At 49.0% G+C, this 12,252-nt stretch overlaps 1 protein-coding gene across 2 annotated transcripts in view; it reads left to right on the forward strand.

Moving 5' to 3' along the window:
• The window catches only part of Src64b (Tyrosine-protein kinase Src64B), a 35,814-nt gene that overhangs the window by 9,055 nt on the left and 14,507 nt on the right, over nucleotides 1-12,252 (forward strand). For both annotated transcript variants that reach the window (XM_077689930.1, XM_077689931.1), the window contains 3 exons: nucleotides 4,161-4,509; nucleotides 11,031-11,124; nucleotides 11,276-11,374. In XM_077689930.1, the coding sequence (XP_077546056.1) occupies nucleotides 4,215-4,509; nucleotides 11,031-11,124; nucleotides 11,276-11,374 (488 nt within the window). In that variant the 5' untranslated portion in view covers nucleotides 4,161-4,214. The remainder of the gene's footprint in view (nucleotides 1-4,160; nucleotides 4,510-11,030; nucleotides 11,125-11,275; nucleotides 11,375-12,252) is intronic.

Here is a 12,252-nt window from a genome sequence, read left to right on the forward strand (position 1 = left end):
GTGCGTTCGGGGCGGCTGCAGTGTTTCATGAAAGATCATTACCCATTCAAGTTTGTCTTGGTAATTTGATTCACACAGTGGGGATGTGGAAGTAGTGCCGTGTTGGGACTGCTGACTGAACCGCCATATCATAACCTGTTGACCTGAAGGGGCTTAAAAAATCCAGTTTATTAAAAGGACTGATTTTGTCCAGATAACAATGATGCACGCTGCGTATAAAACTTGAAATAAATGATGGAAATATTAAGAAAGCATGTGAAGCAGTGGCGACTCCCCCTCAGCCACTTTCTGGCAACTTTTCTGCGGCATTTTCTGTAATTGGCAGCTGCCGGCCTAAACCATTGCTATAACACCTGACTGGGTGATTGTAGTGTTTCTAGTTTCGTTCGATTATTTCGCTTAAATGCTAATGTGCAGTTGATACACTGATAACTGAGTTTCAGTTGTGGCCCATACTGCATCGCTTCAGCAGAGTTTTGGAATTGGAAATTTTGGGCAAATCAAATGACATCTTTTCATTTCTATAGTTCTTTTTGTTTTTGTTTTCTTTCTTTTGTTTTTTGCTTTCTTTCTCTTTTTCTTCTATCATCTGGCGTCGCAAGCCAGCACGACGGCTCAGTAACCTCGCTGGTCTTCGTTAAAGTTTTTCACTCTCTCTCATCTCTGTAGCATGAAATTTTCAATATTTCTTGTTTCTTTTTTGGGGGGGTAAAAAGTCTTTTGATTGTTGCAGTAGAGCTGAGTGAATACACTGTCTTTTGCTGTACGGGAACTTCATTTTTTTTCCGTTCGAACTTCACGTGTTCACAACTGTACCTGTGTATTGCTATTGCTTTGGCGTGGAGAACCTGTTTCCTCTTCTCTTTTTTGAGGATGCGGAATTTCGTGTTATCAGACGTGCACTCTGGTGAGCCAACCCAATTGTCGCAACTGGGGGGACGCATTGTTTGCCGATAAGTGCCCGGTAGTTTCAACATCGATCTATTGTGTTAGCTTTATAGTGATGCAATAGAAACACTGATAGTTCCTGTTGCTGCTGGGTGCGCACTGCCCGCGAATGTCACTGGACGCCTTTCGCGTGTGGGCGTCCAATGGTAAAGGTTTGCGGAAGCCGCAAACTTGTTTCCCAACCAAGAAATCAGGCTGGTCATTTCACGTTCTCAATGAAAGATGGCATCTTGCGGCGAGGAAAGCAGGCCATTTGCGCACGGTGCGAGCAATGCGGAAGGCCTCGTCAGCTCAGTCTTGTTGGTTCTTTTTGGTTCTGCCTTTTAATGCGTTGCACTGCACAATGTTTGTCACCATCTTTAGTTTGGCAGCATATCAAGGCTAGATGGCGATCGCTTCTAACTTCAAAGGCATTTCCGCCCCCTCGTCCAGTTCTGTGTTGCATGGCAGTTACGTTTGTCTCGCTTCTGTGGCTGGAATGGACGAGCATGCATTAAACATGCAACTAACAAAGGTTCGGGCAATTTTCGAAATAGGAAAGGTTCCAGTCTCAGGCTTAGCTCTTTTTTAGGTACGAATTTTGTGAAACAGTGTTATTCAGTAACCAGTGGTGATGAAGAATTATACCTTGGTGGAAATGGAAGTTGCTACGCCCCTTTAGGTTGGCAGTAGTAGAGAGTACAGAGGGCAGCACACTTGTCTATGGCACAGCTTTTCTATCGCCAGCCTTACTCTGCCTTACCCGGAAAGGATTTACAGGAAACTGCTACGGCGTTGTGAAGTCCAAGTCCACCGCATTTGTCCTCGACGTGTTTGCAAAAAAGTTTGTGCACGCAGTTCTCAGAGGTTACGACAGTTAGACCTCGTTATAGCGAAATCGAAGGGGTGCCACCATGATTTGCTCATTACTATAACCACAATTTAGTTACCGCTGTAGCGGGCATTCACTACAGATATTACGCACCGTACATACCCAAAACAAATAGCGGGTGAAATCGCATCTGTCCGCACGGCAGAGCGCAACAAAATAACCGCATTCCGGAGATCACACACCTTCTTTATTACAGTTCTAAATCCATAGCTCGCATTTCAGACAGAGTTAACCTGAAAGAATTCCGTATTTGGACATCGATGCACCTTCCTGATGGAACGATGTCTGACTCAGCTTTGTGCTTGATGTGACAGCTTTTATTGCGGTTGTCTTCTGGTCTAGCTAGCATTATAGGGTCCGTCTCTGCCTCTCTTTTGCTTTCACTGCCGGCCTGGTGCATTCGTGTTACCCGAATCACGCATGCACCACGATAAAAGATCAGACTGAAGCGCTTCACAAATATTGAAGCCGTTTCACTGAATGTGAAAGCTGTGGGAAGTGCAGAGCAGTGATTTGCCGTAATAGGCTGTGGCGCTGTTACCCGCTCACTGCTACCAACCAGTGCAATTCAAATTTCCTGCCTTTGCAGCGCTCGCGCGCCCCATGCCTGAAACTGCGCCAGCGGGAGTTCTGTTCTTTTTGGGCCTGCTGTTCCTCCCGCACGTACCGGCGTTGCACCGCCACTTTTTTTTAGTTACTATCGTAAAAACCAACCCAACGAGCATTCCGAACTTAAAGGGACCCAGAAAAGCCTTTTGTAAAAGTTACAAAAGGCCTGTATTGTCGCCTAGTACCAATACAGCGATGCAATGCCGTTGGAACTATTGATCTACATTCAGTATTAGCTGTGCGAGAAGCACATCTCCCCCCTCGCCGATCGATTCCTTGTCCCTCTTTGCTTCTTTCAAAGCAGCTGGAAACACTGGGAATAGCCATGTGACATCACGACGGTTGACTTCCGTTCTCCGCTAGCTACATTCCTGCACCTAGGCACGCGTCAATCGCTGCGGACCCGCCTTTGCCTCGGGATCACGCAGGAAGGAGGAAGAGCAGCCGGAAGCCGATGGCAGTGACATTGCCGGCGGCCGACGATCGGCCGAATCGGGGGCGCGCCTCGCCGTTGCGTCAGCCGCGGTCGGCTCGCTGCGGCGTCGCGCTCATCGGCTGGGAAAGGCGATCTCCAAAAATTGTTTACAAATTATCTGTACAACGTATGGGGCTCACACTGGGCTCAAAAATCCCTCGTTATGTGTTCTACCACCTGAATGCATTTGGTTGCCACCTTCACAAAGCTTTTCTGGGTCCCTTTAATGAATGCGGGCACTGGTGGTTAATTTCTGCCTCAAATGTACGTGCAGTTTTCTTTGCGATAAACAACGGGGAGATGTATGACGAGCGCCAGCGGTTTGCGAGTGCCGAACGCTTATGACTGTGATGCTTATGGCTTGGCTGTCGAAGCCTCTGGGTTGCGCCACGACGACATCTGCTGCGACGGGATGCCGTGGGGCTGTATGTAGGTCCAGCGAGCGAGCTACGACGACAAGGCGAGCCCGAAAGTGCTCTGCACTTAAAAACATGCACCCACCTTCGACGACACAGCTCCCGCAGCGCACGTCAGCAAATGACAACAGCCGAGGCACACTGCGGTCGGCGGCCATGCATGCCACGTGCATTGGCCGTGTGCAGTGAAAGGAAGGTGGGAATGGCTTCGCAGATGCAGTGTGCGGATGGCGCGCCGTCCAGCTTTGTGCGCGTTGCTGGAGGATGCATTGCGGGAGTTTTTAAGTGCTAAATACAGTTGTCGCGTCGCGCTCCGACTCAAATCTACATTGGCAATGTCATGAAATTAACTAAAAATTTATTTCTTGACGAAGTTTGTTCGATACATCTTGAAGCGGACAAACTTTAACTCGTTCAAATGAGGTTTGAAGTACAATGGTGCCTATGGTGACTTCCGAGGGGAATACGATTTGCTCGTCGTATTTCCTATTTCGTGGTAACCTGTCTCATTGCAATGAGGTTAACTATAGTTGAGGTCGAACTCTCTGTTATGGACAAGTGTGTTGGGCACTGTACACGAGCTGTTACGGCGATCGTACCCGGTTACGCCCTTGACAACATAGTTTGGCCTATAAGGGTAACACGTAAGATGTAACATGTGTAACGTGTAATTAGTGCTGCTTTTGTTACCCCCATTCATCAGGCATGCCAGCTGAGAGGCATCAGGGGCTCGTAGTACGTCGTCATTGGTGTACTGGTGTACTGGTGTGTCAGGAGGAAAGCATGCGAATCTTGTACTGTGTGACGCTATCGATTTTTTTTTTCCCCCCCTGTTCTTCAGACACGCCAGCTGAGAGGCATCAGGGGCTCGTAGTGCGTCGTCGTCGTCGTCGGCATGGGAAACAACAACTGCCTCGCGGCATCGTCGTCAACGAGGGGCGGCCGGGCTTCGCACGACGGCGGCGTTTCACGGCACGCGGACGACGGCCATGACAAGGTCGGTGCCGATGGCTCTGCACTGCACCAGGTCAACTGCGGTGTGGGCGACAGCAACGGAGGCCTGCGTCCAACGGACACCCGCTACACCAAGCCGCCCGGGGGGGGCGGGGCGGGGCTGCCGACCAACGGACCGCACCCGCACGAGGTTTTGCCGCCGCCGCGGGTGCCCAACGTTGCCGGCTCGGCCCAGGGTGAGTCGAGGGGCTCAGGCAATGCATTCCCTGTTGACACCTGTCACAGGTAACGACAGGGTTTAAATACATCGTATTTTCAGCTGATCAGGTAAGCGGGAATCAACAAGGAGGAGCAAGTTTCGGTGAAGGGAAAATTGGGCACCGTTATTGAGTGTCTCCCCTAAACTGGTCGACTGACCCTGGTAGTATCCTCGCATCAAGTTGTCATCATTTCGCTCTTGCGCTACGACCAGCTAGCCCCCTGGTAGCTCAGTTGGTAGAGTGACTGCCATAGATCGGCAGCGGTCCTGGGTTCAAGTACTGGACAAGGGCAAATTTTTCTTGCACTGCGAAGTTTCCGAGAAAATTGTGCAGCATTCCTTTGTAGCTGTACAACTGCATTTCGGGTGAATCTCAATTTTTTTTTTTCGGAGCATATTTCTTGGCTTCTTCATTTCACTTGCATTTTGGAGGTATTAATATAGTTCGAGCCAGAATATAGGTTGCCCCCTTACCTTGCGGCCAAGAAATGGGAAGAAAAAGTTACCGTATATTCCGGTCTATAAGTCGCACTCCCGTCAAAATGGCAGTTTTTCCGAAAAAAAAAAAGAACGTACAGTGGAATCTCGCTGATACGAATTCGGTTGATACGAATTTCGCTGTGATACGAATTTTCAAAATTCCCCGGCGAAAATGCAGTGTCTGCAATGTAAAAAAATTCGGATGATCCGTACGCATTTACCACTCCGGTGCGGGTGATACGAACACGCGAGCCGCGAGCAGACGACTGCGGCGTGGACGGGAGGCGGGAGCGTTGGTTCGCCCTCTCGACGCCTAGTCTTTCTCCCTCCCTTTTATCTCCCGCTACAATCTCTCCTCTCTGTATCTTTCGTTTCCGCTGGCTGCAGCTCGGGTGCCTCCAGCTTCCTTTTTTGTATTACATTTATTGAATAAACCACGGCAATCAGACGTTCCCTCATTTCCGACGGTGAATACCTTCGCCATTTTGCCTTCTCCGCATTCCTCGCTTCTGAGGTCTATGCCCCGCGCTCTGTTACCCCGTTGTCGCCTTGCCGTGTTGCCTGCGCCACTTTCGCATCGATTATGTTGAAGTGTGAACCGCATGGAACGTTTTCTGCTCGCGAAAACGTGCCGCCGCGAATACCACCCGCATGCTGCCCCCGGCGCGGCAAGCGGCGGCATTGCCCGTGGCAACATGGCGGCATCGGGCGTCATTTTCCGAGCGAGGTAGAATCTGTAGCGGGGGCGAAATCGTCAACGCGGGCGTGAAAATAACGCGCGCGCAACGCCGACGCGCACGAATCGCATGCAGTTCGTGTGCGCACGTCGCGTCGACGATGAGCACGCTTTCTTTTGACTACCGAGTTGACGATTCGGGCCGGCACCCCGGTGCCAGCCTCTGCATCGGTTGCCGCGAACGGCAGTGGGAGGAGCCTCACGACTTGCGCCAATGGGGAGACGTGTGCCTCATGGCGGCAATTTCGAAGCGCTCGCACATGGAGGAAGCTGGCTGGGCCACCTCCGCGGATGTTTGGCGCGGATGGCATTTTATAGCGCAGTTTTCTCCCACACTGTGAGCTCCTTTCCCACATGAGCAATTTAGTTTACACCTTCAGCAGTGTTTTAACAAGGTTACAAGCGGTCACTGAAGCTACTTGCACCTCTTCACGGCATGAGCCGACGCCATGTTGCCGCCGCCTGTCATATGCGCGGAACTATTCCATTTTTTTTTTTTTTTTCATTTTCTGATGATACGAATTTTCGGGTGATACGAATATTTTTGCCGCCCCTTGAGATTCGTATGACCGAGATTCCACTGTATATGAGTCGCACCGGCTTATAAGACGCACCAGTGTACAAAACTCACTTGCTAATCAGGTAAACTTGTAGAGGATCACTTCGTTAGAAAGTGCGGCGAAAGCACCACTTCTGAACGCATCCCCCAGTGAGCAGTGCTAGTAGACACGTGCATCTACCGTCCAAAGTCTAGACAGACCTAACTTCTCAAAAATGGTTTATCGATACACGCAGATGGCATGTACTTACAGATGGCGTTTAGGCAAAACCATTGAAGACTTCTTCCTCCGACTCGCTAACAAATAATTCATTCATTTAGACCATAGAGCTGTGTCGCTTAACGGGCGCCGACATCACACAGGCACCTTTTTGAGCGCGGATCACGCACGGCCACCACGTAACGAATTCATTCCATGCATAAGTCGCACCAGTGGATAAGACGCGCAAACGAAAATTTCAGAAAAGAACCGCAACTTGTACACTGGAAAATACGGTAGGTACACAACATCATTTTATTGAGGATATAAGCACTTCTTTTGTGTACTCATTAGGGCCGTCTGAAATTTTGCCGGACGACCACTTCTGTCTGGCGGTCTCCCACGCAGCAATTCGTCCTTGGCTCAGTACAGGGAATTTCTCATGGAGCACTTTTTAAACGAGCCATGAAGACAAAATACAAGTTGTGTTTATTAGAAAGAGTGCTTAGTCCTGATAACAATGATACCAATATCATCACAATCTTCGAACAAATAACGGAAATATTAAAGAAAACATGTGAAGCAGTCGCGACCCCCTAGCCAATTTCCCGCAACTTTTCTATGACGTCACGGAACCTTGTTTGTGCGATTGGCGGCCGCCTAAGTGACCTGTCGCGACGACACATGACTGGACGTCTGTATTGGGACTCTAGTTCCATTAGACCGCATCACTTGAATACTAATGTGCAGTTAACGCACTGAAAATTATATATTATTGTTGGCCCGTGTGACGTCATTCTTGCTCATAACACGTCACTGTGGCGCCAAATTTTGAAGTTTTTAAATACTTCTTGCTTTTTTTTCGTTAAAAAACATCTTTTGTGGCTGTAATGGAGCTGAGTGAGATACTGAATCCTAGTTCTTTCAAATTAAACGAAGTTGTATTTTCTCTTCATGACTCCTTTAAACGCAAGACCATGTGATGAGGGAGCGAACGCCAAGCATGCGACACCCTTTGCAGACCGTTGCGACAGCCGGTCTGTGCAGGCAGCCAGAAGGTGTCTTGGGGTTGTACAGCGCCCACGAAACGGGTCTTCTCAGCATTGCATACTAACAACAGCTGTCCCCTCAGCTAACGCCAGTAGCGCGAACCCTTTTCGGTGATACTGAAATGGCGCTAGTCAGACAAGTTGCTGTTGGCTCGGGCATACTCTAAGACGTTCCTTTTAAATGCTGTGGTGAACTGGCGCCGAGTGCCTGAACTTATCTTCAGCGAGAAGAAAATAGCACACACATGCTCACTGACAGTGAGAGAAGCAATAAAAAAAGATGGCGGCGCATCCGATTGACGTTGGTAGCGATGGTGCCGTCGCAGTCTGGATGGGCTGCCTGGTTGCCAGATGACAACTAACATTATGGCAATGAGCACTATATAGGTGAAAGGATGGCTTTTCGGCAAATTTTTTGGTAACAAATCGCAACCTATATTTCGACTTATATGTCTGGTGCATTTTCACTAGTACAGCGTGCAAGCTTGAGCTGTGGGCTGGTTTTTGTTATGTTGTCGTGATGCGACACACATCACTGTTATGCACCGTAAAGCACAGAATACTCGTATGTTCGAGGGCCCGAACAAATTGTGGACGCAATTAAAGGCACCAAGTTTTTTTTCCCCTGTTTTTCCAGAACACTTCAAGTGTAGACCATACAACCCTGCCTGGGGACAGAACTAACCATGCTTAGAAGCAGTCATGGGCATGTTACCAGTGTAAAGTAAAGTGTTACAGTTACAGTTACCTAAGCCAAAAAAGTAACTCTGTTAAGGTTACAAATACCGAGTTTCTAAAACTAACTTCTTGCAGTTGCAGTTACTGTGAAAAATTACCGTCATTACTTTTTTTGTTAATGTATAAAACTAAGTAATCAATCACAAACAAAATGATAGAGTTTGATAGAAACGTATGAAGACATGTGGTTAGTGGAACCAGTTCATTCGAATGGCTTAGCGGTTCATCTATAAGTCTGTAATCTACCTGTGTTAGGCATAATCTAAATTGTTACGTAATTTAGGTGCGGGAACTTTTCCTTGTTATGGAGACCTTTCCTTTCGGACAGCATCTGGTGTATTTGTGCAGGAAAGAATTGGCTTCATCATCATTACAAAGTTTTTGTCTTTTTGATATCTCCACATCACTTGCTGTTGAGATATACACAAAAAAATGTGAATTTCCTGTCAACTTTATTAGCTCACAAAAACGCTCTTTACTAGTGAGCTGTGATGCGAGAAAATCGTTCTGAAAAACACGATACAAAAATCTAATTTCACTGCATGAAATCTGGGTTTGGTTTATGAACAACACTTTGCTCAGTTTATCCAAAGTGAGATGGCTCCGATTTTTTGCATCGATAATAGATGTGAAACTTGCACAAAAGATCCAGTGGAGTTGGCCAGTCCGGCTTTACTGGCTCTGCCAGAACGTACCGACACAATTCGTCCAGAGCCTTGTGGTTCAGCACAGTTCTCTGAGCGAGTGAGGAGCCGTTGAGCAGCGGTTCTTTGGGAGAGCCGCTCTTCACTAGGGAGCGGCTCTCTTGAAGAAACGGCTAGCCAAGGAGCGGCTCTCTCAAAGAACTGCCGAGGTCCGAGAACCGCCTAGATCTATCTCTCCCAAAGAACTGCCACTCAACGGCTCACCAGCTCTTCAAAAAGAGCGGCTCAGAAGATCCGGTTCGTTCCCGACTCGGACTGTCTGCTCACGTGACAGGAGAGCAGGAAGGTGCAAAGGGAATTTGAAAAGTCGACTTCACCTGGCCCAGTGGGGCAGTTTCCTCGCGCCGATAATAGATGGCGCGACACTCGCACCCAAGACCCGGCTCACTACGCCCGATCCGGCTCTGTAGCGGAGCCACCTGGTTCGGCACAGTTCTTCTGAGCGAGCGAGAAGCGGCTCTCCAAAAGAACCGCCGCTCACTTTTGCTGAACCACAGCTCGCTCGCTGTTCAGAAAGTGCGGCTCAGAAGGTCTGGCTCACTCCTGAGCGACGCATCTCTAGTAGAACCCTAGATGAAGGGAACCTAACAGGGGGCACACTCGAAGCCAACCTCAACAATCGTCGTGTAGGCCTCGTTTTGTTGCAACAAGTTTTTTGGTGATGCACCTCATGGCTGCCCAGTTTTCGGTGGGCCCCTGTGCAGTGGTCTTTCTTTACAAGGGTAGGACAGTGTCGTGCGAAGAATTAGTACGGACAAAACCATACGCCGTTTAAAGAAGACTACGAAAAGAAACTGCGAAGGAGACGACACGCACGAGATGCTCCGCCAAGTTCATTGACACCAGCTACGGCGCCGAGCGCTCGCGACCATGGCACGAGTTTGCCCCGGCCACCAGCCAGTCGGAAGCAGACAGCGACAGCGACCGGCGGGCAGAGGCGATCCGGAGAACACCGAGAGAGAACAGAGACTGTGAAGCATGGAGCGTGACCGGGATGCGCGGCGGTCGGGCGACCGGACCCGTGCCGTGCCCCAAGAGGTCCTCTACGACCGCAACCTCCAAGGCATCTCCTCCGCAAAGAAGTCGTCCCGCCAGGCATCGGTGACGACAGCGGCGCTTCCAGAGAGCTGCGTCCCCCACGACTGTGACGGGAGCTCGGAGCGCGCTGTACTACCGCGGCCACGACCCACTACGTGGACATTTCAAGGCTACTTCGACCGGTGTCGGTAACCACTGCGTACCGTGTCTCATTCCTTAGTTTCCTGACTGTGACTCTTCCCCCATTTGAACTAATTGCCGTTTTCTATACCACGTCCTCGCAGCCCCGTATTGCACTTTCATTTGTATCTGTTGTATCATTGTATCTGTTGTATCTGTTGTATCTTTGTGTGCATTTTGTTGTGCTTTAGGGTTATACAAATATAGTCACGTCTAAAAAGTTTCTTCTCTAATTTATTATTGTCCCTCGAGGTCGAAGTGCCAATTTCTTTTCTTTTCTTTTCTTGTTTTTGCTGGACACTTGAGGTAAAGGCGAAGCATTCAGAAATCACCTTAAGGAGATAACTGTCTTAGCGACCTTTTCTCCTAAACTGCCAAGGGAGCGGTGTTGTGGGAAGGCAAAAGGGGGAGACAATATGGCGAAGAAGAAAGTCCGTTGGCTTTAACGAGTGTTGCTGTTGGATGGCTTTTTATAACAAAAGGAAGTAACTGTAGCAGTGTTTTCTGTGCAGTTACTCGGTAAAAAAGTAACTGTTGCAGTTACAAGTTCCTCTAACTTAAGTATAACCGGTTATTAGCTACAAGTTTCTGAAAAAAGTAACTAGTTACCGCTAATGCGTTACTAGTGACTAGTTACTGCCCAAGACTGCTTAGGAGGGTCGGAGTGATGGGCGAGTGCTAGGTAACTCGCCTTCTCATGGCACTGTAGGGTGAATTGGGTGTTGAGAGTTCGTGAAACAGGTGGAGTTCCTTGACTGGGTTTTGAACTAGGCTATCTCTCACGCCCTCCCCCCCCCTCCCTCCCAACTGTGCAGGCAAGGTGGTGGTGGCCCTTTACACCTACAATGCGAGGGACGATGGTGATCTCAGCTTCAGGAAGGGAGACCGGCTTCAAGTTCTCAACGACAGGTGAGCACGGGGAGGAAGACCGCACGCGACGGGACACCGTGCGTGTCGGTTGTTGCGTCGCCTTTTCTTTTGCTGTGAAGAGTTTTAGCATACGGTTCGCAGCGTCGCGACGAAACTGAACGCTCTCGCTCGCCGCCTTGTGCCCTTGCAGTGACCCGGACTGGTGGCATGCCAAGCAGGTGAACGGGCCGCAGACGGGCTACATTCCGCAGAACTACGTGGCGTTCGAGAAGACCGTAGAAAGTGAAGAGTGAGTGGCCTTCCTGTGCTCTCTGCTGAGTCTTTTCTCGGTGTCACTGCTCGGACCAATGTAACTGACCCTTTCCTTGCCCCCGTCTCTTTTTGTTTGTCTTTGTTATTAAGTGTGCACAGTGGAGTGTTCAAGAAGTCGTGGAGGCGTAAGTTGTTGGGGGCAAAGTCGCATTAATAGAGTGCGCATCAGCCCGTGCAATGTTTAACCTGTTTTGTCTTTTGCTGTGTTAACCCTTCTCAAACGCCGTTGAAAGCACCCTTTCCTCTCTTTCACACCGTTCCTCTCCGCCTTCCCCCTCTGTGTGAGCCTGCTGAATGTATAATTATCATGTGGGATGGCGTCACTATCTTGTGGAAATCATAGCAGAAAAAAAAGGCTTTTGTGCTTCTGAGAAGTTTAATTTACTTTGCAACGCTGAAAGCATCTTAGAAGGTTTTGGGATCGGCAGAATGCCGTCTTACAGTGTAATTTAGTTTCACAGTTGATTCCCGCTACAACGAAATTGACCAGACATGCGAAAAATTTCGTTGAAGCGAAAATTCGTTGAGGTGAAATCTGCCCCAACATAGCACGGAAGGGCAAGAAAAATATTCCCGTATATTTCCGCACCACTGGCAGCATAATAAATTGTTTAGAAAAAGGAGCGACGCTCACTAGCGTCTGGTTTATTCGGATAACAAACATACCAATGGCTATCTGTTTTTTACCTGCACGCAAAGAGCGCGGGCACGCAAAGTTGTTAGGGGGCTGAACTTTTGTTTTTGAGACAAAAGTGACGTGTTTTGCATGCTATATTTCTGCTGCTTGTAGGAGTGCCCAGTGCTTTGCTAAACATCCCTTTGTCAGAAAGGTGGGGATGGAATGGGGCCAAAGTG

This window comes from Haemaphysalis longicornis, unplaced genomic scaffold (assembly GCF_048455015.1).
Source record: "Haemaphysalis longicornis isolate Haplotype H1 unplaced genomic scaffold, Haemaphysalis longicornis Haplotype H1 scaffold_10, whole genome shotgun sequence".
Taxonomy (NCBI): Eukaryota; Metazoa; Arthropoda; class Arachnida; order Ixodida; family Ixodidae; genus Haemaphysalis; species Haemaphysalis longicornis.